The 25,968-nt window shown below is 39.0% G+C and overlaps 1 protein-coding gene across 1 annotated transcript in view; it reads right to left on the bottom strand.

Moving 5' to 3' along the window:
• LOC306887217 (protein Jumonji-like) overlaps window positions 1-25,968 on the bottom strand; it is a 53,347-nt gene that overhangs the window by 9,347 nt on the left and 18,032 nt on the right. Inside the window, exons 4-7 of the mRNA XM_079444798.1 lie at window positions 25,125-25,291; window positions 8,818-8,988; window positions 6,161-6,324; window positions 3,040-4,030 (exon numbers count right to left, since the gene is read on the bottom strand). Of these exons, the coding sequence (XP_079300924.1) occupies window positions 3,040-4,030; window positions 6,161-6,324; window positions 8,818-8,988; window positions 25,125-25,291 (1,493 nt within the window). The remainder of the gene's footprint in view (window positions 1-3,039; window positions 4,031-6,160; window positions 6,325-8,817; window positions 8,989-25,124; window positions 25,292-25,968) is intronic.

Below are 25,968 nucleotides of genomic sequence, written 5' to 3'. Positions count from 1 at the left end.
GTGTCAACCTATTAACACTTATTGTCTGAGCTAACACATTAATCTAATTTACTTCAACTAAAGACAACATAGCCTGGATTTAACAGAGAATTTGATGCAATGGCTGTGAATATAAAATTATGCTGGACCTATGACCAGTATTAGGAAAGCTCCTTTGAAACTGTAGCTTCTGCTTCATAATCTGAAGTAGTTACACTGCAGTCAAAATAGAAGCAAAGTAGTTTCATGAGAAGGAAAATGTTTTAAGAATAAATGTGATGATATTATATTTAAACAATATTTTCCTGACAAAATAGGAGTTTTGGAATGAATAAACATCTCGGTTTAGGTGACAACATTTAACTTACTTACACAGCGTGCATAATTATTAGGCACGTTGATATTCTGATGATATTTTTTTTCCAAGCACATTTTACCAATTCCAAACCACATCAATCTTAATAACTACTATTAGTTCCAAATATTTAGGTGTTTGTAAGTTATATATATTTGTCCATGAAGGCCGGAAGTGAAACACTCATTATATACAGGTGCGCACAATTATTAGACATGTTTTCTTTTACAGATAAAATGAGCCAAAAACGAGGTTTAAGGCCTAACTCAGGCTGAAAAGTCAAAAATGATTAAATCTCCATGAGAAATATTCTAAATGAATACAGTACAGAAATTGCAAAGTTAAGACATGTCCGCTGGACAGCAAAATGTTCACTGGATCAGCGGGGTCAGAAAACAAAACAGGTGGAGAAAAGACACATTAACTGCAAAAGATCTAAGAATTAATCTTAGAATTAGATATAAAACCATCAGAAACCATTCTCCAGTGCCACCATTTTCCAGAACTGAAACCTTCCTGTAGTCTCCAAAATTACAAGGTGTCAAGTCAAAGAGAGAAAAAAATCCTAAAAAAAATGACCCTCACTTAATAAGAATAACATGCTGAAGTATTGTGAAATACATTAAGACAGATAAATTGTGAGTGACACTTGAAGGACTAGCACCACATCCTCTTGTACCACTGTTTGAAGAATTTATCTTCCAGAATCTGGCAGTAAGTTTTAGGAGCTCATTTTTAGTCAATCTTGCAAGACAGACTTTTCAGGATAGGAGATGGAATTCTGGAAGATAAATTCTTCAAACAGTGGTACAAGAGGATGTGATACTTATATGTCAATAAAGCCTATAAAAAAAATCAGTCAATGTATTTCACAACACTTCAGCATGTTATTCTCATTAAGTGAGGATTTTTAACCCAAGCAAAGTCTCTGAGAACTTAACACCTTGTAAAGGTTGCAGTTCTGGAAAATGGTGGCTCTGGAGACTAAGGGTGTATTCACACCAGGAAAGTCCTCTAGTTCACTTGCTTTGGTCCGGACCAAATACAATGTTGATTTTTTTGTTTGGTGCGGTTTGCTTTGACACTGCCCTTTTTGCAAGTGAACAAGAAAACTGTAAACAAAACCACACGTGTTCTTAAGGTCATCTATTCATTGGTTCATCCAATCAACCATACCAGAGTTCGTTTGGAAGCTGACCGAGACCACCTCTTCAGCTGGGTCTCGGTATGGTTGTTTGGTCCACACGCGAGTGCGATTGCTGTATTCACACCTGCCCAAAAGATCCGCACCAAGAGGGGAAACGAACTTGAGTTCAATTCAATCGAACCAAACAAGACAGGTGTGAATACACCCTAAATGTTTCCTGATGGTTTTTCACCTAATTCTTCACATTAATTCTTAAATCTTTTGCAGTTAACGTGTCTTTTCTTCTCCACCTGTCCCCGCTGTCCCAGTGAGCATTTTGCTGTCCAATGGTCATGTCTTTACTTTGCAATTTCTGTATTGCATTAGTTTTGAATATTTCTCATGGGGATTTAGTCATTTTTTACTTTTCAGTCTGAGTTAAACCTCTTTTTAGCTGAATAAATAAGCTTTCCATTGATGTATGGTTTGTTAGGATCAGACAATATTTGGCTGAGATACAACTATTTGAAAATCTGGAATCTGAGGGTGCAAAAAAAAAAAAAATCACCTTTAAAGTTGTCCAAATGAAGTCCTTAGCAGTGCATATTACTAATCCAAAATGAAGTTTTGATATATTTACGGTAGGAAATTTACAAAATATCTTCATGGAACATGATCTTTACTTAATGTCCTAATGATTTTTGGCATAAAAGAAAAATCAATCATTTTGCCCCACACAATGTATTTTTGGCTATTGCTACAAATATACCCCAGCGACTTAAGACAGGTTTTGTGGTCCAGGGTCATAAATGTGCTTGATGAAAAATCATCAGAATATCAACGTGCCTAATAATTATGCACACTCATACAAATTTAATATACATAATTATGTAAATTCATACAAAAAAAAAACAACCAAATTAAAATAAATATAGTGATGAACAGGAGTAATTCATGAAATATTTTGCTATAAAATGATTCATCCAAAATAATGAACTGATTTGAATAGAATGAATCAAGTCTTTCCAATGCCACATATGAAAGAGAGAGACAAACTGATTCTCTAGCATGAATCTTGAGAGCAGTGTTTAAGAAAAAGTGTTTCACCGCAATGAATCAGACTTTTCTATGCTAATTGTGTGTGAGAGAGAGAGGAGTGTTTAAGACAAACTGGTTCTCTATAACTTAAGGAACATTGCCAACCTCAAATCCTTCATACATTCAAATGCTACATATGATAGAGAGGTGCATTTACAACAAACTGATTCACTAAAATGAATCACACTTTCTAATGCAGCGTAAGAGAGAGAGGAACAATTATGACAAACTGATTCACTGAAATGAATCATACTTTCAAACGCTACATCTGATAGAGAAGACAAACAGATTGATTATAGTGAATCTGACTTACCCATACTGCCTATCAAAAACAACAATTTTAAAAGCTAAGCTTTTGTCACAGCACTAAAAAATGTAGCTAAGTTAGTAGCATTGCTATTTTCAGTTACTCCCAACATTGTCTCTGACTGTTAATTTTGTCCACAAAACATTGTTTTGGATCCTATACAGCACTTCTTACCTATAAGTGGCGGCTCTTCTATATTAATGCCTTGTGTCCGCAGGTGTCTCCTGATACAAGCCAGTTGCTGTACATTCGGGCCCCAGCGTCTGCCCAGCTTGTGCACATGCTGCACGTACGAGACGAAGCGCATCTCCTCTTTAAGCTTACACTCAGGATGCCAATCCGCTGGCGGAACAACCCTGTACAACCCATACGCCTCCGCTTGCCCCTGCACAAACTCCATGTAAGTCAGCGGGTCGTGGAACTCGCGTGTGCTGGGATAGAAAACGGGAACCTCCGTGACCTCGGCACTGCGCCGGCCTCGCTCTTTAGGCTCAGCTTGGTTGAGGGGCTCAGTCTTATTAGAAGGATTGCCTTGCTTTAGAGAATTGCTTGTTTTGAGGATCTCTGATATTTTGGGGGAGTTGGCTGGCTTCAAAATGTCTTGTGTTGAGGTAATGGGGCTGTTCTTGGCCAGAACGGTGGCTTTACAGTGCATCTGTTTGGTGAACATGAGCTTCCCCGCCGAGGCCCTTTTGGGCCGTTGTGATCCTGCCACTTGCGGTCTCACCAGCATCTCCTGAGCTGCTTTCCTACTCCGCGTCTCCAAGGGAACTACTTCCACTTTGACCCTCTTAACCTCGACCTCTGCTCCTGTCAGACTATCCCCGTCTAACTCCAACTGTCTCTTTGACTGTCTCAGTCCGTTTCGTCTGGGTGGGAAAGTGTCCGTCCCACACAGCCTCCCAGCGGCTGCTGGTGATAGCACCTGTTTTTGCATCTTGGCATGGCTGGTTTGGGCTTTTCCTGAGTTGGAGTGCTGAGGGTGTGTGTGGGTGTGGCGTGTGTGTGTGCTCAGGCTGAGCTTGGCCTCTTTGAGCAGTCTGGCTTTGGTGTATGTCACGTGGCCCTTGGGGTATTTCACAGCTTTGGTCGGGGGACTACGGAGTTCTCTCGTCTTCCTAGAACTGACAGCGGATGCCCCCAATGTTCCGTTCATTTTGGGGGGCTGAGGGATGACAGAAATGACTTTTGTTATTTCATTTATTTCTATTTTGTTTTTAAATCTAGTTTAAAACACATGTAACAAGTTCTTAGTGTTCATCAGAGGAACTGAAATGAAAGCAAAAGAAATGAAAGCAAACTCCCTTTATATAATAATTTTTATACATATGAATAAATTAATAATTCATAAATATCATAACTTTTTTGGAGAAGCTCACCAGATTTTACAACCTGAACTAAATTTGCCTCACCAATTTATCTGATATTTTAAGAGACTTACTGACCTTGACGTACAGTCTTCAAGGATCCTCTCGAAGACTGTCCTGGCATAATTTCACGTTTTATACTCTTTTAATGTTTCTGCATGTTGATTGCACCACATGAGTTTGACTTTACAGACATGTTTTTTTTTAATGTTAATAATAAACTAATATTAACAAAAACAGTGAAGCAGTTTTATTAAAATATTTTTTATGATCTTAAATTTTTTTTTTTTTTACTAAACAAACGTTATATCGTTGACCCTAATTTTTGCATTTATGACAATTTTATCTAAAGCAACACACTCAATTCAAACAATTTTATCAGTACACACACAGTACACAAACTATAGTCCTGTTGCACCTAAAGTAGTACCTGTCGTAAACACTGTGGTTCTGCAGTGCTACAACATGAGTTTGGTGTTTACTCTTCTTTTACTGATGACATGTGATTTAAAGTCAAGGGCTGAGAATGTTGTTGTCAAGAAAAAGCAAACACAACTTCCTGAAATGTAATGCATAACAGCAACCTCCAATTATTCCCTCTCAGAGTGACCATTTTCTTCCACTAGGGGGCTCAGTGAAGCCGTTCTTTCATTCTTTAGGGAGCTCACGCACGTGACCTGGGCCATGTAGTATGATTGTTCCATCTGCATGCGATGGGGGATGGGAGGCGATTAATTTGTCTGAAAAACCAAAGTTCTTTACAGAAACCACAACAGATGTACAAATGGTCCACCACATGGAGACAGTTCATGTTTGCAAAAACTGGACACAGTCCCGAGTATGTGGTACTTGCACACTCCACTGGATTTGACTGTGTGTGGAGAGAGAGGGGGTTGGGTGGAGGAGAGATGACATCATGTGTTGCTATAGGCCTGCTGCAGGATAGTAGGGATAGGGTAAAGCTAACCGTATGCTGCTCTGCGAGCCCATAGGACGCTCTGGCAGAAGGGGAGGAAATTTTGATGAACACTCACAAATGGGTCCTACATGGTCTCTATTATCCCACTGTTCTGTACTGACTGAATTAGCAGACAGTAATACGGAGGCAAATGACACTGTGTGCACTGGAATATAATGTTCTAATAGGTAATGCTGTGTGCAAAGATGGCACACAGTATTTTTTGAAAGCGGAACATTTTTGTGCTTTTCAATTATTCATCATTCACTCATAGTAAAGGTCACTCTCAGAGCAGCTAAGCGTATATTGTGGTGTATAACAGCAACAAATACCAGCATATAAAAATAAATCTCACTGTAATAATAAAGAGTCTAGATTGAAATATGCTACTGTAAACTGGTTTAGCAGTTCTTACTAAGCAGCAGGATTTTAGGTTATAAATAATTCAAAAACCTCCTTAAAATCTTTATCCTTAAAATCTCCTTAGAATCTTTCTGAAATTCATTTTATCTTCAAGATTTATACATCTGAATCCCTAAGAGACGATGCTTTTTTTCACAGCTTTCCACATACTGACATAACAAAACTCGTTGTCAAAACTTGAAAATGATTTTCTCATGTTTTTCTCCTTTGGAGCTAACAAGCCATTTCTAAATGCAATATATATCGTACATCATAGATGAGCAAATCCAATTTTTTGCTAAACACGCTGAAATAGCTACAGTACATGTCTTTCAGATCAGTGTCATACATTTAGGAAGGCAGCTGCAACTTTACTGTTGTAAATACTATAGTGATCTGAATTTCTGAACGTGGTCAATTTCACTTCAAGCCAGCTCGAGGGACTGGGATATCCAGTTGATGTTTGACAGATGCCGATTAAATGGTTTGCAGTTGACTAGAGAATGAGCAACACTTATTTTTTTCTCGCAAAAATTAGATCTAGATTAGGAGAAAACTTTGTGTTTACCTGTTGTTTTTGTTCTTGTACAGCCCTGTTGGGTCGTAGATTGTGTGTAGTGGAGGTCCTAGCTGATGCTACAGAGTTCTTCTCCTTCCCATGGACCCCATCTCTCCCTCTGGCCCTTAAACTGCTCTCATGTTCCTCAGCAGCTCGTGTCTGTCCATTAAATACTGGTAGATGAGAAAGCATAAAAAAGATGTAATGTTAAGAAGTCTTTTAGCAAATTTCGTTAGCGTATGTAGGCATATTTAATTTTTTGAAGCAAAAGAAAATATATTTATTTAGATGCTTTTTTGTCTATATTAGGGTGCATAATGCCTGATGGTTACAGGCATTGAATTGACCAGATGGTTTCCCTCCTAGGTGACCTAAACCAGATTTACTACTGTAGTGGAAAAAGATCCAACTTTGAGTCTTTTTGCTGAATGGTCCTGCTGTACCTGACTGCTCTGCTTTTCATTTCTGTGCACTTGACTTGTAAATTGCTCTTATAAAAGAAGACTGCCAAGCAGCTAACACAACCTGCATAGAGGCCTTGTCTAACACACTAGAATTTATGGGATTTTAAAGCTCAAGTATTGTAACAGCAAAGCTGCTTACAGCTCTCAAACTAACATCAATAAATCACTGAAACCCACTAACATCAATTACTGAATGCCACTAAAAGTGCTCTCTTTTTAGAAACAGCTGTGTTAAAGACCAATCTCCTGCTTTTTGACTTTAAGAACAACTTAATATTGCATGACAATCTACTGTAACAGATTTTCATTGTTCCTGAGAGCCACCCACATTGCACTTGGACAAAAGTTTTAAAAGTTTTGAGCCTCTATTAACTAAACAGATGGTGAACTGAACAGAGAGTCCAATGTTAGCAGTAAAACACTAAACAAGTATTGAAAGGCTCTTTGGGTCACTTTAGTAAATGAAAGTTTCTAGAGGGACCAACTTATCATTCAAACAGTTTGGAGCCTGGCCAATGGCGCACATAAAAGTGACATATTTAGCGTGTCGTCTCGTACAGTGTGTAAGGAGAAGTGGCTTTGGTTTCATTATAAAGTACGGATGCTCAACATTCTCAACTATTTTCATTAGGTAACACACAGAGTGTCCTTTCAGCACGATAGCCCACATACAGACACAACACACTGCGCAGAGACTGAATTTAGAGCAGCAGAACTTCGAGTGAAAAATCTTGGTCAGTGTTCAAGGATTTCATAAGCACGGGGCGCATTTGAGAGGAATGATCTAAATTTAAAAACCCTGAAAGCTGTTCCCGGTTTTAGACACAAACACTGTGTTTATCCTCGAGGTCCAATCTGACCTCGAAACCCCAGCGAGGTGACGGGTGTATGGTTGTAGTTTGTCCAGAACCCCTCAGACATGTGTTGAGTATGAGGAGCAGTATCGGGTTACTGAGGTGTCAGATTACACGGCAGATTTTGCTGAGTGGGCATAAGGGTCCAGTTACAAACCCAGAGACTGAAGGAAATAGGGAGAGCACTCAAAAGATGTTCATCACTTTATTATATGGCTAAATTTAGCTTGGCCTGTTTTGATCTGTTAGCTATAAATATGCCGCAAATCCAAAGGGAAAGAGGAAGCACAGTCAGTGACCAGTGGAATCATTAATAATAAGCAGAGATTAATGTAAAAGTAATTATCAGTATGCATAAATACAGCATAAATAGTCATGAAAATATGTAATATATGGCATATGTGAAACAATTAAAATTTTAGCACTCATATTTATACTACAGATTAAATATTTATTTTAGAATAAATAAATATTATTTGTTTATGTATTTATTTATTCATTTAGGCTGCATTTATTTGTTTAGAAATCCAGTAAAAACTGAAAAATATTATTACTAATAAAAATATGATATTTTAATATAATTTAATGTAATTTATTCATGCAATTGCAAAACTGAATTTTCAGCTGCAATAACTCCAGTCTTTACTTACATGATCCTTCATAAATCACTCTAATCGACTGATTGAATATGCTGATGATCAAGAAACCTTTCTTTTTATTATCAATGCTGAAAACAGTTGTGCTCTTAATATTTTTGTAGAAACTGTAACATGTACATTTACAGTTTACAGGATACATAGATGAAAGGAAAGTTCAAAAGAAAAGCATTTATTTGAAATGTAAATATTTTGTAATATTATAAATGTCTTGTATAAAATGTATAAATGTACTGTAAGTTTTGATCAATTTAGTATGTCCTTGCTTAAATTATTAATTTCTTTTGATTATTGACCTCTTGAACTTTGAATATTATATTATATTGCATGTGCGCATGCTATGTGATATTAAATAGCTTGTGTTATATGGATGCATGCAACCATGGTATAATAGAGCAAATGTCAGCCTGACAGTGAGGGCTGTATATAGTCACAGTTCATTAACTTTATGGTGTGGAAAGAGGCAGGATTGTAACACACCTCACTGGGATCCTTAAATTTAACAAAATTTCCAGCCTGTCTGCTACTAGCAGTGCAATAATACACTGAACACTACACATACTACACAGTAAAATGGATTGTAAATCGCTATTTTATATAAAAAAGGATTATAAAACACAAAGCAAGATAAAGTTTATAAGAATAAGTGTGTGTGTTTGTGGTTATTCTGTGTGTTTGAGGAGTGTAAGTACCATGACCGTTGGCAATGTATTTGTTGGGTCCTTTACTCTTGCGTGGAGTGGACTGGCAGGAAGCAGGGGCATTGCTAACACTGTCTTCTTCCTCTTCCTCATCCTCATCTACATCTTCATCCTCTTTAGCACTACCAAAGTATGCCATGTTGCTGGGCAACGCAGGGGAGCCTGAACCAATGATAGAGAGGGTAAAGACAAAATGAGGGAGTATCAGACAGAGAGACACACAGTATGAGTTAGAAATAGAGAACAAAACAGAAGTAATGACTACCAGCTGAGATGAACACAGATTAAGTCTTCACATATCTTGCTTTGTTAAGTCAATTCAAGTCACTATTATTTTTATAGCGCTTTTAACAATGTAAATTGTGTCAAAGCAGCTTTACATCAGCTTGATATAAAGCTGGGTGGCTTTATATCAGCTTTACAGTATTGACGGGGAAATAGTTTGTTGAAATGGTGTCATTCTCCTCTGGCCAAACAAAATCAGCAGTTTAAATCTAGGCTAAAGCAGAGTTAGATTGCGCAAAGGACTCATCATTCACTGGAGATCTATTTCTGGGGCTCATCTAGTTGTCCTGGTCTTCACTGATGTTCAGGGCTGTAGAGGTCATCTCTAGGTGCTGATGCACCATCTGATCTGGATACGAACTGGATCTGGGTGGCTACGGTGACCTCGGAATAAGGAAGAAATAGTCAAATATTAGCGTAGATGCCATTCTTCTAACGATGTAACAAGTACATCGGGTGTTTTGGGAAGTGTTCCCAGTTCCGGTTGACCTAATTAATGCAGCCTAACAATCCTTTAACGGATTTGAATTATAGAAATGTTATAGTGTATTATGTGTAAACCAGGTTAAAGAGATGGGTCTTTAATCTAGATTTAAACTGGCAGAGTGTGTCTGCTTCCCGAACAGAGTTAGGTAGATTGTTCCAGAGTTTGGGCGCTAAACAGGAAATGATCTCCCACCCGCAGTTGATTTTGATATTCTAGGTATTATCAAATGGCCAGAGTTTTGAGATCGCAGCGGACGTGAAGGACTATAGTGTGAAAAGAGCTCATTCAAATACTTAGGTGCCAAACCATTCAGGGCTTTATAGGTAATAAGCAAGATCTTAAAATGTATACGATGTTGAATAGGGAGCCAGTGCAGTGTTGCCAGAACCGGGCTAATGTGGTCATACTTTCTGATTCTAGTAAGAACTCTAGCTGCTACTTTTTCAACAAGCTGGAGTTAGACAGAGACCAGGGAGGTGACGAAGGAGGGAGGAGCCAAGGAAGAGACAGGAGGGACCCGGAGTAGGAGGCGCACGGCTGGACCCAGGCCACAGCTGTGATGATGGCCCACGGTGGAGCCGACGGAGGGAGGAGCCATGGAGGAGGGATGGCCTCTGACTCCAGGGGGCCAACCAACGGCGGCGGAGCAGGTGGTGGAGGAGCCCGAGGCGGAGACGGAGAGCCAACGAACCAGAGGGATGCTGAGGATCCGGGGGGGGCCAGGGTGGAGCCGAGGGCTCTGGCGACTGAGGCGGAGTCCCGGAGATTCGCGGCAGAGCCGGAGCGACTGAGGGCCCAGGTGGAGCTGAAGGGAGGAAAGAGCCCAACGGAGCCAGTGGGGTGAAGCGATGAGGCGCAGCCAGAGGAGAGGAGTCCTGAGGCGATGGCGGGTCAACGCCCGACCAAGGCGGAGCCGGAGGAGGGCCTAGGTGGAGCTGAAGGGAGGAAAGAGCCCAACCGAGCCAGTGGGGTGAAGCGATGAGGCGCAGCCAGAGGAGAGGAGTCCTGAGGCGATGGCGGGTCAACGCCCGACCAAGGCGGAGCCGGAGGAGGGCCTAGGTGGAGCTGAAGGGAGGAAAGAGCCCAACCGAGCCAGTGGGGTGAAGCGATGAGGCGCAGCCAGAGGAGAGGAGTCCTGAGGTGATGGCGGGTCAACGCCCGACCAAGGCGGAGCCGGAGGAGGGCCCAGGTGGAGCTGAAGGGAGGAAAGAGCCCAACCTAGCCAGTGGGACGAAGCGACGAGGCGCAGCCAGAGTAGAGGAGTCCTGAGGCGATGGCGGGTCGACGCCCAACCAAGGCGGAGCCTTAGGAGCTGGTGGATCGATGGGTGACAGTGGAGGTGAGGGAGCTAGGAGCCAAGGTGGAGCCACTGGGATACTGGGTGGAGGTGAGGGATACTCCAGCCCCGGCGATGCTGGAGGATGGCAGACCCACGGGGCTGAGGGTGAGCGGGGGGGGCTGCCAGCCAACAGCGGTGGAGGAAGCAGGAGCGGGTGAGAGGGCAGTCATTTTCGAGAAGCGTTTTCAAGGAATGGGTACTGGAGAGCACATTCGAGGAGCGGGCACTGGAGGATCTGACGCCCCCTCCCTGTCCAGCAGTCCCAGATGTATCATCAGCTCACCCTCAGCCACGGTGCAGGGGGCGGAGCTCCACTTCGCGCTCACACCGTCCAAGGCTGGTGGGCACTGTGGTGGGCACTGTCACCAGCTCTCGCACCTGATCTGACGTGTTGGGCTCAACTACCGGGACAATCTTCCACTGAGTCACTTGGCTTTGCGCTGGCTCGCAGATCGCGGTGGGAAATGGCTCTCCATCATCGGTGGGCTCGGGCTGATGCTCCGCACCGTGGGGAGATGGTGGGTTGGGCTCTGGGTCTGGAGTGGCTCTGGCGAGATCATCCTCGGGAGAGACGGTGAGGGGCGATCCGTTTCTCACCAAAGTCCACTCCACAAAGTGCGTCATCAGGGTAGCTGGTGGCATTAGCTAACATCAGGAACAGTCTTGTATGGTCCTCGAGAGATTGGTCCCCCTGCTCCAGCAGGAGGAGGAGGAATTCTGGCCGGACAAGGGGATCCATGGGGCACAACGGAAAGAAAAACACTGAGAAAGAAACGGAAAACAAGTTCAGTTCTTCTGTCACACTTACTCACGGAACACGGAGCAAGGAACGAGGAGATGAGGAATTTAGCAAATCTAGAGTCTTTAATAGTCCAATGGGAAAACATAGAGCACAGGGAGCACGGGCAAGGAAGACATTCAAGAACAAACAAACACTAACTAAAAGGACTGGGGCTTATAAACACAGGGTAATCAGGGAGGAAGACAAGACACATGAAATCTAGCAGTAAGAAATTGCTAGTCATCCAGTTTTTGATATCAACTATACATTCCGTTAGTTTTGCAAATTGGTAAGTTTCATCAGGTCGCGAAGAAATATAGAGCTGAGTATCATCAGCATAGCAGTGAAACCTAACACCATGTTTCCTAATGATATCTCCCAAGGGTAACATGTAAAGCGTGAAAAGTAAGGGGCCAAGTACTGAGCCTTGAGGTACTCTATATTGCACTTGTGTGTGGTATGATACCTCTTCATTTACTGCCACGAATTGATGGTGGTCAGATAAGTACGATTTGAACCATGCCAGTGCACTTCCTCTAATGCCAACATAATTTTCTAGTCTATTTAAAAGAATATTGATAGTGTCAAACGCGGCGCTAAGATCCAGTAGCAGTAATAGAGAGATACAGCTAGGGCTGTATACCTTGGAGAACCTGGCGATACGATACATACCTCGATACACAGGTCACGATTCGATACGTACCTCGATACAGAGCTGTCTCGATACGATTTGATACAATGTGACACGATTCGATACGATTCAATAAAAATACATGGGCCAGAGCCAATTAGTTAATGCTGAACACATTTACTCAACAAACAGAACTCTGCATTTTTCTTCAATTTAATGAAGACAAAAGTGCATTATAACAAAGTGCATGTTGCTTAAATATTTGCAACTTTAAGTGCTCTGATTAATTGTACACAAATTGTATTAATCTGGAAATTACCACAAGTCAACATTTAACTTTTCAAGGGTACAGTCTGAGCTCACACAAGCACAAAATCTTCTTCTTATTATTCTTAACTTCTTATTAAATCTTCTTATAATTCTTTTTTGTGACACCATGTACTGCCATAACATATTTCACTATGAAATCACTTAAATGCTACATCTTGCTTTAACATTTTCCATGAGTTTTTTTTAAACTCGCGGGCGCCGCTGCGCCCCCTAATGGCTGGGCGGAGTATCGATACTAAGGGCTAGAATATCGATACTGTATCTTTTTTTATTATATCGGTATGTATCTAAGAATCGATATTTTGAGCACACCTAAGACCCTGGTGTGCTAAATTTTGAGCACACCAGGGTCTAATACAGCCACGATCATTTGGGGTCAAGTTGTGTTTTTTTTTAATGAGAGGCTTAATAACAGCCAGTTTGAAGGTTTTTGGGTCATATCCTAATGACAATGATGAGTTAATAATATTCAGAAGAGGATCTATTACTTCTGGAAGCACCTCTTTTAGGAGCTTAGATGGAACAGGGTCTAAAATACAGGTTGTTGGTTTAGATGATTTAACAAGTTTATGCAATTCTTCATTTCCAATAGAAGAGAATGAGTGTAATTGTTCCTCAGGGGATCTATAGCGTACTATCTGATGCGATACTGTGGCTAACAGCTGCATGGTTACAATTTGATCTCTAATAGTTTCGATCTTGGAAGTAAAGTAGTTCATAAAGTCATTACTACCGTGCTGCACCTGCTGATGTTATTTTTTTGTTAATTTAGCCACTGTATTGAATAAATACTTGGGGTTGTGTTTGTTTTCTTCTAAAAGAGATGTAAAGTAAGCAGATCTAGCAGTTTTTAAGGCTTTCCTGTAGGAGAGAGTATTTTCCCGCCAAGCAATACGAAATACCTCTAATTTTGTTTTTCTCCAGCTGCGGTCCATTTTCCAGGCTGCTCTCTTTAGGGCTAGTGTGTGCTCATTATACCACGGTGTTGGACTCTTTTCCTTAATCTTCCTCAAGCATAAAGGAGCAACCGTATCTAAAGTGCTAGAAAAGAGAGAGTTCATAGTTTCTGTTACATCATCAAGTTGTTCTGAGCTATTTGACATGCTGAGGAACTGAAATAAGTCAGGAAGATTATTTATAAAGCAGTCTTTTGTGGTAGAAGTAATGGTTCTATCATATTTGTAACAAGGAGTTGGCTTTACAGCTTTAGCTATATGGAATATACACAAAACTAGACAATGATCTGAGATATCATCGCTGCAAAATTTCAACGCCACTGACATAAATTCCATATGACAGTATTACATCTAGATTATGATTTCGACAATGAGTAGGTCCTGACACGTGTTGTTTAACACCAATATGTTAGTTTAGAATGTCTATAAATGCTGATCCCAACTACTCTTTTTCATTATCAACATGGATATTAAAATCACCAGCAATTAGGACTTTATCTGCAGCCAGCACTAACTCGGATAGAAAAATCAGCAAATTCTTTAATAAAGTCTGTATAGTGCCCTGGTGGCCTGTATACAGTAGCCAGTACAAAGATTACAGGGGATTTATCATTAACACTTGTTTCTTTGGATAACGTTATATGAAGCACCATTACTTCGAACAAATTCTACTTGAAACCTGACCTCTGAGAAATACTGAATATATTGCTATAAATTGTAGCAACACCTCCCCCTTTACCTTTTGGACGCGGTTCATGTTTGTACATGTACATGTAGCCTTGGGGGGTAAACTCATTTAAAGTAATGTAATCATCTGATTTTAGCCAGGTTTCTGCCAAACAAAGCACATCTAGTTTAAGGTCTATTTATCATATCGTTTACAAAAAGTGCTTTTGTAGAAAGGGATCTAATATTCAATAAGCCAAGCTTTATCATTTGTTTATCTGTATTATATCTGTTTTTTATTTGTTGAACATCAATTTAATTGTTACTCTTACTTTGGTTTGGATGTTTTCTGTATTTTCTAGTTCGGGGAACAGACACAGTCTCTATAGTGTGATATCTAGGTGAAAGAGTCTCTATGTGCTGAGAATTAACTGACTTCTGTGACATGAGGCGGCTAGCAGACTGTCGGTTTAGCTAGTCTGTTTGCTTCCTGACCTTGGCCCTAGTTAGTCAAGTACGAACTCTAAAGCAGGGGTTTTCAACCTGTGCGAAATTAGACAAACTTGGGGGGGCGCATGTCCTAAAAGGTTGAAAACCCCTGCTCTACGCCGGTAGCTTCTATGCCGGGATGAAGAGCGTCTCTTTTCAACAGGTCAGGTCAGCCTAACTATTTCCCTGCATTTATCACATGTGAATCCCTTGCTGCTGACAGAGACAGATAAAACTGTACACGTGGCAAGCGGTGCAAGTGATGATACAAGGAAAAGCCATTACTAGAAATACGTAGAAATACGAATGTAACCGCCAGTCACAAGCTAACCGGCTAACGAATGTACAGAGCCCGGCACGTCACCTGTAGGAGAAAATAAAAACAATCCGTCCCCTCAATTTATAAACCGTACTCACAAATTCTTAAAATGTTCCCTCAGTTTAACAAACTGTGCCTATGGATTAATAAACCGTACCCATGAATTTCCAATCCATCAACTCAGATTTTGTAAACCGTACCCTCGGTTTTTGAATCTGTACCCACAAATTCATAATCCGTGCGCGCGCTTTTGCAATCCGTTCCCGCAGGTTTGTAAACTCACGGATTTGTGGCCCCGCCCCCACCAGCAGATTCAACCAGGTCACCTGTTTAGGTGCAGGATGCACTGTATTGTGTTTAATTAAAAAAAATGTCATAGTAGCCTATGAGACCATGATCCGCACTCACAAAATAGTCTTCTTTTTAGCGTTTATTTTATTCACCAATAGGATAAAACACCGCAGCTTGTGGAAAATAAACGCTAAAAAGAAGAATAGAAAATTTCTTGAATTTTCTAAAAAAAAACTATAGAGTTTGAAGAGAAGGTAAAAAGCAATGCAAAACAAAACAATGTACCGATTATATTGTCATTCCTTTGCTCTCTAACTGAATGCATTGTTATAATAGACCTACAGAATAGCCTACAGAAAGTTCCTTCATATTAACAGAGTATGAGCCCAATTTTTATGGACTTTCCTTAGAGTGTAGCATTAAACTTACTACCAACACACTGCTTAAAACTATAATTGTTAACTAGATAAAAAAGTTTGTCGAGACAAACTTTAAGTTGGCTTGAGAAAGCCGGACCAGAAAGTTTGAAAAAGTTTAAGAAGTTTAAAAAAGTTTTAAGTTTGATGGTTTGCAGTCTGAAATAGTTTGAAGTTTAAAGTAGTTTTAAAAGCTTAAAGTTTGAATGTTTTAAAGGCAATACAGTCTGTCAGAAATGATGATTAACATGTTACTAGCATGTCACTAGCATGTTTCAAGCATGATTAGCATGTTGCTAGCATGTTGCTAGCAAGATTAGCATGTTGCTAGCATGACTAGCATGTTTCTAGCATGATTAGCATGTCGCTAGCATGATTAGCATGTTACTAGGATATTGCTAGCATGTTTCTAGCATGATTAGCATGCTACTAACATGTCACTAGCATGATTAGCAAGTGATTAGCATGTTCCTAGCATGTTTTTAGCATGATTATCATGTCGCTACCATGATTAGCATGTTACTAGCATGTCACTAGCATGTTTATAGCATGATTAGCATGATACTAGCATGTCGCTAGCATGATTAGCAAGTGATTAGCATGTTCCTAGCATGATTAGCATGCTAGCATGTTTCTAGCATGATTAGCATGCTATTAGCATGTCACTAACATGATTAGCAAGTGACTAGCATGTTGTTAGCAAGATAGATAGATAGATAGATAGATAGATAGATAGATTAGAAATATTAGATAAGTTTGAATGGGTTAGAAATAGTACATAGAAGGGAAGTTGATTGAGTCAAATGGGCTTCAGTGTGTTTAGATTTGAATTTTGACAGTTGGAGTTTGAATAGTCTTGGCTCATCTGAACATTCCGTCAATGTAAGTCTATGGGATTTTTATGATTTTTAATCTTCAGTTTTATGAAAACCATAAGTCTGATCAGTTAGAAAAGATATAGCAACTCGAAGTCAGATCAGTCTGAAGATTTGGGCTGAGTTTGGAGTCTGTAGAGTTAAAGCTCTAGGAGGAGTAGCAGTCAGAAATTTAGTCTCAGAAGAATAATAATAAGTTTAAATAGGATTTCAGTAAATTGGCTTTCTCAAGCCAACTTAATAATAGTATAATATTAAATGTTTATATTATGTTTGCAAACAAATCAAAATGAACATATTTCAAATTATATTCTTTGCTGAGATTTGAGTAGCCTAATTTCAGTGTGTATTCTATGCAATGAAGCAGTTTTGCGTCATGGTTACATAATGAAACCATCATCTAATGACTTCACAATATTATTTAGCAACTTTTAGCAACAAATCGACCTGCCTTTAGCAACTTTACCTGAAAATTAATTGGCAACACTGCGCGATTATGAATTTGTGGGTACATGTTCAAAAACCGTGGGTACGGTTTACAAAATCTGAGCGCACGGATTGGAAATTCCTGGGTACGGTTTATTAATCCGTGGGCACGCTTTGTTAAACCGAGGGAACAGTTTAAGAATTTGTGAGTACGGTTTATAAACTGAGGGGACGTTTTACAAAACCGTCGCCACGGATTGTTTTTTTTTTTTTGGTCCTCCTACAGGTGACGTGCCGTGCTCCGTACTACAGCTGCACTCGCGGTTTTAAAAGTCGTGGGGAAGTCGTGGCCTAATGGTTAGAGAGTTGGACTCGTAATCCAAAGGTTGCGGGTTCGAGTCTCGGGCCGGCAGGGATTGTAGGTGAGGGGAGTGAATGTGCAGCGCTCTCTCCACCCTCAATACCACGACTGAGGTGCCCTTGAGCAAGGCACCGAACCCCCAACTGCTCCCCGGGCGCCGCAGCATAAATGCTGCCCACTGCTCCGGGTGTGTGTTCATGGTGTGTGTGTTCACTGCTGTGTGTGTGCACTTTGGATGGGTGTGTGCACTTTGGATGGGCACGAATTCTGAGTATGGGTCACCATACTTGGCAGTATGTCACTTCACTTTAAAAAGCAAACAATCAAATTAGTTAGATTAGTTTGATAGATAATACCAGAAATATGGTGGGAATTAAGTTATATATTATCACTTTAAACAACAGAGTGAAAGTAAGATAGAGATCCAACAGAAAAGCCAAGCTAGACGGAGCAACAATCGCAAATCTCTCAGCAGCACGACAGACAGGAACAGACCTTTGTACGAAACCTGATTACCCTTAAAGAGATAGTTCACCAAAAATACAAATTCTGTCATCATTTACTTATGTTATTCCAAAAAACCTTAATGACTTACTTCTGTGGAACATAAAAGAAGATTGTTTTTTGGTCCTACATTATTCATACTCTACATGTATGAGGTCAGTATAAAAATGTACTAATCTCACATTTTTCCTGAAATTAATCATGATTAATACCCCCTAAATTAAAGTTTTTAAATATTTTATATGTTTACATGATATTTTATATTATAACATTCACTGGCATGCAGTCGTTTAACGGCTGTCTCTTGATTATGCTGAATTCAAGTGTCGAGTCGCGACAAAAGCAAACAGAAATTACAATCACTGCCACTATCTTGTCTACACTGGATACAGTATACAGATGCCCGTTCTCTTTCTGACACAGTCCATGCACTTGAGTCTGTTGTCAATAGGACAATTGGAGTGAAAGAATGTTCGCTTTGACACGTTTGGTTCAAACAGCTCTCATTCAGTCTTTGTTCAGATATCAGAAGAATCCTAGCGTAAGAGCGTTAGGAGCATATTGTTTTGTAAACGAGGCACATTGTTATGGAGAGTTTACAAAGAAACATATGTTGAAAGATGAAGCGGTACTTGATCTGACTGCAGCTGCATCACAAACCGTAAGTAAATGATTTCACAATGCTTTGTCTAGAAATTAGTTTTTTTTATCATGTTATGAAAACACATGCAGTAGCAAGATGGCTTAGATACTGTTTCCTATGCAATGATGTTAGCCAGTCTTAACAATGGACGATTACTAACAAGCCTTAAAGGATCCGCCCCTTAAAACAAGTCGTTTTAGACAGAAGGTCAGAATGAGGGTTGAAAATAATCATTTTTACACACATTTATTTGTTTTTTGTGCAAAAAACTTTATTAACATTATAAGTAAACCTCAAGTAACATATTAAAATGATTTTAAAAATCCATGTCATGACCCCTTTAAAATTTATTAAAATAGAAACCATATTTTTTAAATGTTAATATTTCAGAAAATTACTGTTTTACTGTACTTTTAATCAAATAAATACAGCCTTAGTTAGTAGGGGTGGGTATCTCATGATTAAATTTATATCAGTTCTTGGGTTCACGATTTTTCATAAATTTTTGTGCAGACTGGACATCAAACGCACCAGTATTTTGATACAAAAACACACCAGTTTATGGGCAGTCACTCCAGACTTAAGAAATCAGTGTTTCCCATTAACTATTAACTTTCTATTAAGTCAAAAATATTTTACACTTCCCATTAGGGATGTGCCTGAATCTGAATATCGTGTTTGGAAAGGAAATGATGTGTACTACGGAACACCTAAAGGGAATAAATATGAGATGGGAGGAAAAATATATTTCAATGCTTTCTCTTGAAATTATATAGTGGGGTAACTATACTGTATAAATTGCGGGCATCAAGGAGGCACTATTAAAGGGGGGTTGATTGCGATTTAACTTTTTTCATTTTAAATAGTGTGTAATGTTGCTGTTGGTGCATGAACAGTATCTGCAAAGTTGCTGCGCTGAAAGTTCAACGTAAGCAGAGATATCGTCTTTTAACAATCAGGAAGTTTAATGCCTACAAAAACGACTCAAATGGGACTACAACGAGATACTTCCCGGGTTTTATACGTAACAAACCCATAAATTTACATCAACCCTCCCTCCGGAACATGCAAAAAAGGGGCAAGGCCATGTTCTGCGGCTTAGTCGAAGAGGAAGAGTTATAGTGGAGAGCTGTAGCCATGCTGTCGAAAGTGTGTTATTTTCACCCAGCTGTCAGGCCTTCGGTGTTCGGGCTTCCTACAGACACTGTAGTTCGTCAACAATGGTTAAAATTTATGTTTGATTATGTTCCTGACAATTACAATCGTAACTTAGCTCTCTGTGCTGCGCATTTTACGGAAGACAGCTTCCAGAATCTACACGAGTTCAATGCCGGATTCAACAAGAAACTATTACTAAAACATGGAGCAGTTCCAACTTTAAAACCAGAGGCAGCAGTTGTTGGGCCACGACCTGTAAGTAAGATTTAATCATTTTAAATGTATTTGCATGTATAATTTCAGACGTAATGTTTTAGTTTTATCAGGGACGTAAACAAATGGCAACGCTGGCTTTAGTAGCCAGTTAGTTATGCTATTTCGTGTGTCTATGACAAACGCGTACAAACATTTTGGACCCGAATTTGTAATTATGTACTAATTTTGTAAATGTATTTTCCATGTATACTTTATGACGTAATTTTTCATGTAATTACTCAGTCATGTATTCAGTTATATTAAATGTTTAATCAGGAGAAAACCGTATCTCAAAAGCTAACAAACAGCAGTAGCATTTTCAAGTAACAGCGTATCGAAATTCTTTGACAGAATAATAAAAAAAACTAATTTACCATTCAGAAACGTTTTGTAAGAGCCATGTTACCGCTTTCTGGGTCTGATTCTGGCTCAAACGGATACGGCAATATTGACACCGTTATTTACATTTGACCGGAGCACATGCGACTGTCGCCAGTAAAGGTAATGGGCGCGAAGTTTCCGGAAAATGTGCAGTACGCAGTTTAGCCAATCACAACACACCGGCCCAACTAACCAATCTGAGCCCATTGCCTGCTTCTGAGGGAGTGGTTTCATAGAATCAGGAAGTCAACCGGTCGTTCAAATGACAGAGGAGAAAAGCAGCTTACTTACAAAGGTGAAATTTATGAAAAATAAGGCGTTTTTTAACAAACGAAACACAAAGACATGTTATATTGCACCCCATAAACACAATCAAGCAAAGAAAAAAGGCAGTAAACCACCCCTTTAATAACTGGGGCACTGAAATTGGTTTTGAATGCATGTTCGCTTTTTACTTTTACTTTCGAGATTCGCAATCACATGTACTGTGTACTACGGAGCTGCAGTAGGCTACTTACCACACATTTACCACAAGATTAGATGTTTGTCAGTGGTGCTCAGGATCTGCAAATCATTTGCCATCGTTCTATCAGTCATCACTCCCTATAATGTTTATGCGGTAAGTGAAATTGTATGTACTCTAATGTAACAGGCTACCGCTAGCAAGCTAGCCATGTCCCTTTAGTGGCTCTGTAGAATACATTGTTTTCCGTGCCGTTCCGACAACATCATGTTATGATTATAATTATATTAACTAGAAAATATATTTTTGAAATTTGTGAATTGATGGAAATCGCTAGAAGACTGAATCGCGATTCATATGTGAATCAATTTTCCCCCACCCCATTAGTTATTTTAGTATTAGCACATCTTATAAAAAAAGAAAAGAAAATATATTACAGACTCTGAACCGTCAAATGGTAGTGTACACTTAAATACAACAATTTACAATGATTGACTTCAGTTTCCATTTTACAAAACAATGCTGGGCCCCACTGACATTCGTTGTATAGGAAAAAAATAAATCAAAATATATTTTGTGTTCTGCAGGAAAAAAGTCATATAAGTTCTAAACAACATGGTGGTGAGCAAATAAAAAAAAAATTGTTAATCAATCAGATTTAAGAAGTTTATGTGTTCTGTTTTGCACAGGTATTCTCTCTTAGAGCACAGCAATAAGATAACTTACTAAAACTCGAGCATTTGTATACTGTGCAAACCTCCATATCCTGTTTAACTTCACAGTCCCAGCACTGTGAGAGAGAGCTGTTAAATGGAATGGCAGACTGGTCCAGTCCAGCGCTCATCTCATGTGCTACTGATCCTCACTGAAGGGTTCAGTGCTCACAATGGAGAGCCTGTTCACAAGCTTTATTCCACATTCCCTCAATAGCCATTTATCTGCACCAGAGTCACTGGGTCCGTGATGCTCACATGTGCCGTAGCATGTGATTGTGTGTGCATGTGAGAGAGAGTGTATACCTGCGCCTGGGGAGGGGGTGGGGAATGGGACAGACTGCTAAGAGAGAAATAGAGAGGAGAAGTGGTCCGACTGCTTTTGAATCAATCCACTTCTCCAACAACAATAACCAATAGAGTGTTCAATTTATATCGCAACCTGGTCATATCTGCCTTTATCTGAGATCAATAGAAATGAACTATGTGAAACGACTGGTTATGGATGGCGAGTTATAATTTTCAGGTGAAATGAGAGCCCAGCTGAATGGTGAATGAAAGGATCTGTAGGCCCCCTAGATTACGGAGCAAGGCTCTTTAGGCCAGTCCTCTATCATCAAGGGCTTTAATAAGGGCTCCTGGGGGCTTTGAGCTATTGGCTATTGTTCACATCTCAAGAGGCGACTGAATGATTCTTCGATTCCTCTCTGATAACGCCAGAGGTTTTGAAGAGCCATTTCAGAGCGAATATTAATGAACGTGATTTTCATCTCACAATTACTACTCTGCAGTAATACAGCCGATCATTTGCTGTGATAAAGTATTCAACTCTCACTTTCATTAATTAACATGATATGTATATTTCGCTATCTGCAGGAAAGAGGTCTGCGTTTTGTCTAAGTATCCTATTATTTTTGGAAAGAGTCGGAACATCACATCTCATGGTGTCCTCTGATTTAAATTCTTCTGCATGGGAATCATGTCCTTGAGGATTTTTGTGCATGAATCTGAATCTGTTTTTACATCTGTCCCTTATGGGCTGATGGAGAATGAGAGAGTAAGAGAGAAAGAGCAGGAGAAAAGAGAGAGAGAGAGAAACAGGCTAAAATGGCACCCATATTGAATGATGGCACCCAAATTAGGAATGTAATATATATAAATTAGTATATCAGTAGTAGTATTGCATATATGATTTTATTGCTACCATTCAAAAGTTTAAGATTAATGTTTGTGAAATAAACCTGCTCACCAAAGCTGCATTTGATTCAACTACAGTAAAAACAGTAATTTTGTGAAATATTATCACTATTTAAAATAATTATTTTCTATTGTAAATTATTTTTAGCAGCTATTTCTGCAATCTTCAGTGTCGGATGGTCCATCGGAAATTATATGCTGATTTGGAGGTCAAGAAATATTTCTTATTATTATCAACATTGAAATCAGTTTTTCAGTATTTTTGTGGAAAACAGGATACATCTTCAGGATTCTTTGATAAACAGTTCACTAGAACAACATTTATTTGAAATAGAAATCTTTTGTAACACTGTAACACATCTCTCTACTGCCACTTTTGATCAATTTAATATTTCCTTGCAAGGTAAAAATATGAATGTATTTAAAAAAATAAATCTTATTGACCCCAAAATTTTAAATGGTAGTGTAAATATATATATATATAATATATGACCGTCATATATGAGTAAGTGTTTAGAGACAGTGAAGCAGCTAGTTAAAGTCATTAGTAAAATAAACAATAAGACAGTTTTTAATTATTTTTCATTACGTAATTTCACTGTTTAGTAGAAGTTTAAAAAGCAGCTTTTAGGAGTAGACAATAAATAAATAAATACATTTTACACTGATAAGTGACATCTGTGCTTCCTCACTCATGAGACCAGCCGCCAGTGCGTCTGAGTTACGACTTATGGCATCTATTAAATCAGCCTTGACTTATGTGACACTACAAGCTCAGGTTATTTATTTTTTTAATCCATAAACTGATCCACAATGCCACGCTCACATTTACGTTCACTCTCAGCTCTAACCCAATAATGAAAAGAGGTTTGATGTGATGAACGGGAGGAATGGAGACTGGGAAAAGATGTTCTCATTTACATTCTTTATGTTTGGAAATCCATTAACCCACTTTGCCCTCAGCCAAGAGTCCATGGCAAATCCAATCAGTCTGTTCCCTGTTTTAACACAGCTGTGTGTGAGAAAGAAGAGAGATGGAGAAAGTTCCATTTCAAAGTAGCCTGGGAAATGTGAGTGGGAAGGGAAAGTGAATAAAGAAAAGTATGACGTTAACTCAATTTGTGTCCTCTATGTTTGTTCTGCTAGAAGAGTGGAGAAGAAAATATGACGAAGGACTGCAGCAGAATGTATAGCTGCCACCAATCCAGACTTTGGTGATGTTATCACTGTTTTTATATGCACAAATTTACACCAATTATGCTTAATAACTTGAGTTCTGTCCTCCAAGGTCATGAAAACACCTTAAACTGCATTCTTTTATCTGGTAAATGTAAACGTTTTAATTGTTCAAATTTCTGGTGACTTATTGAAAGTGAACGTCATGTGAGTTTATCTGTTTATCCTTTAATGCCAAAACCAGTTACTTTATAACTATTTCTATACTATTATAGTGTTTATTAATATTTCAAATTAGTTTTTTTTCATATTTCTATTTTTATACTTTATTTTATTTCCATTTTAGTTTTAAGCAATTTTTGTGCTATTATATTTCTATTTAGTTTTCATTTATTTTTATTTCAGTTTTAATTTTAGAACTTCAAAATTATTTTACTTCAATTAGTTGCCAAGGCATCACATTTTTTATTTATTTATTTAAATTTAATTTATCTTTATTTTAGCTTTATTTTGATTAATGCAAACATTTTTAATAGTTGTAATTTTAGTTTCAATAACAACACTGGTCAAAACCAGAGAGAAACTGGATTTTAAAATGTTTTATTTTGTGTTAGTTATCAACATTATAAATGTTTTCTGTACATGTCAGCAAATTCATTGATGCTCTCTCTCATAATATTTACAACATCCATATGCAACCCAACTAAATCGAGCTGACTTGAAATATTCTGTTTGTTTAACTGATGTTTCGACACCCCACTAATTCGCAAGTCCAGTGAATTAAATTTTATATCTAAAAAAAAAAAACATGCACAGAGAGGAATCTCAGTTTAATTTCCAATTAATTAACCTCGAATAGTACAACTCCAATGAAGAAGAAGAAATTCCTCATCTTCGGGAGCTTTTCCTTTGCCATTATCACCTTTGACTTGCTTACGGGAAGGGTGAAAGCTGATTTGAAAAAACTGTGCGATAAGCCAAGACACAAAATAAATAACAGCAGCAAGACAGTCACCCAAAGGTTTCAAAGCAATAACCGTGACTTCCATGTGAGAGGTGAATGTGTGCTGCCCGGAGGAGAAGAATTATGGAACCTGTAAACATTTTAAGAGTTAATAAGATGAGAAAATAAAAACAAGACAGAGAGCAGACCCACCTCTTAGGCAGAGGAAGGTAAGGAAGTCTTCGGTTTTAGGTCTGCGTTTTGTGAGATGGTTGTGCATGGCTGGGCTCGGGGGCATGGCCTCCAGCATTTTCAGCGGGGTGGCATTGGGAGAACAGGGATGAGACTGAGCAAACTTCCTCTGAGCCTGCAGTCTTGGCCTGGTATGAGAAACAGAGATTTAGGGAAATTAAGGGATTAGTTCTCCTAGAAATTAAAATTCTGTCATTATTTATGCATCTTTCCATCCTTCATTTATTCATCAAGCAAATTTTTGAAAGCTTTTACTAGTCAAACTTTTCCAAGCAATTTCAATGAACCCTTTCCTCTTCCCTTTTATGTTACACTGAAGAAAGTCATGTGGGTTTTGAGTAAAATGAGAATAAATGATGACAGATTTTTCAAGTTAGAATTTTTTGGTATCTTTCATTTAAAAGGCCTCCTGTGTTAATGAGGCTAAAAAACTAGTTCACCAACCAGATTTTTGGAATCCATATTAGGAAAAAAAGACAGAAACATCCTTTGGTAGGAAAAGAGATGTTAACCAATCGTATAGGAGACCTCCAGAGGGAAGCAGTTTGGTCTGATAAACAAAAGCTCAGCAAAAAGTCTGACTATGTAAGTCATTTTTAATTGGCCAACAGCACAGTATGTTTTGTTTTGATGCTTAGATGTCCCCACCAAGCTTAAATAGCAAGACTTCCATGATTTGATGTTTTGCTGGGGAACAGTATGGACTAGCCTGTAACTTCATACTGTATCTTTTTGGCAACTGCATTTATAGATCTGTTATTTTCCCACCTAATTTAATCTTCATTATATATTCATCCATGAAACT

Source organism: Barbus barbus (assembly GCF_936440315.1).
Source record: "Barbus barbus genome assembly, chromosome: 21".
Taxonomy (NCBI): Eukaryota; Metazoa; Chordata; class Actinopteri; order Cypriniformes; family Cyprinidae; genus Barbus; species Barbus barbus.
This window is presented reverse-complemented; position numbering and strand designations above follow the sequence as displayed.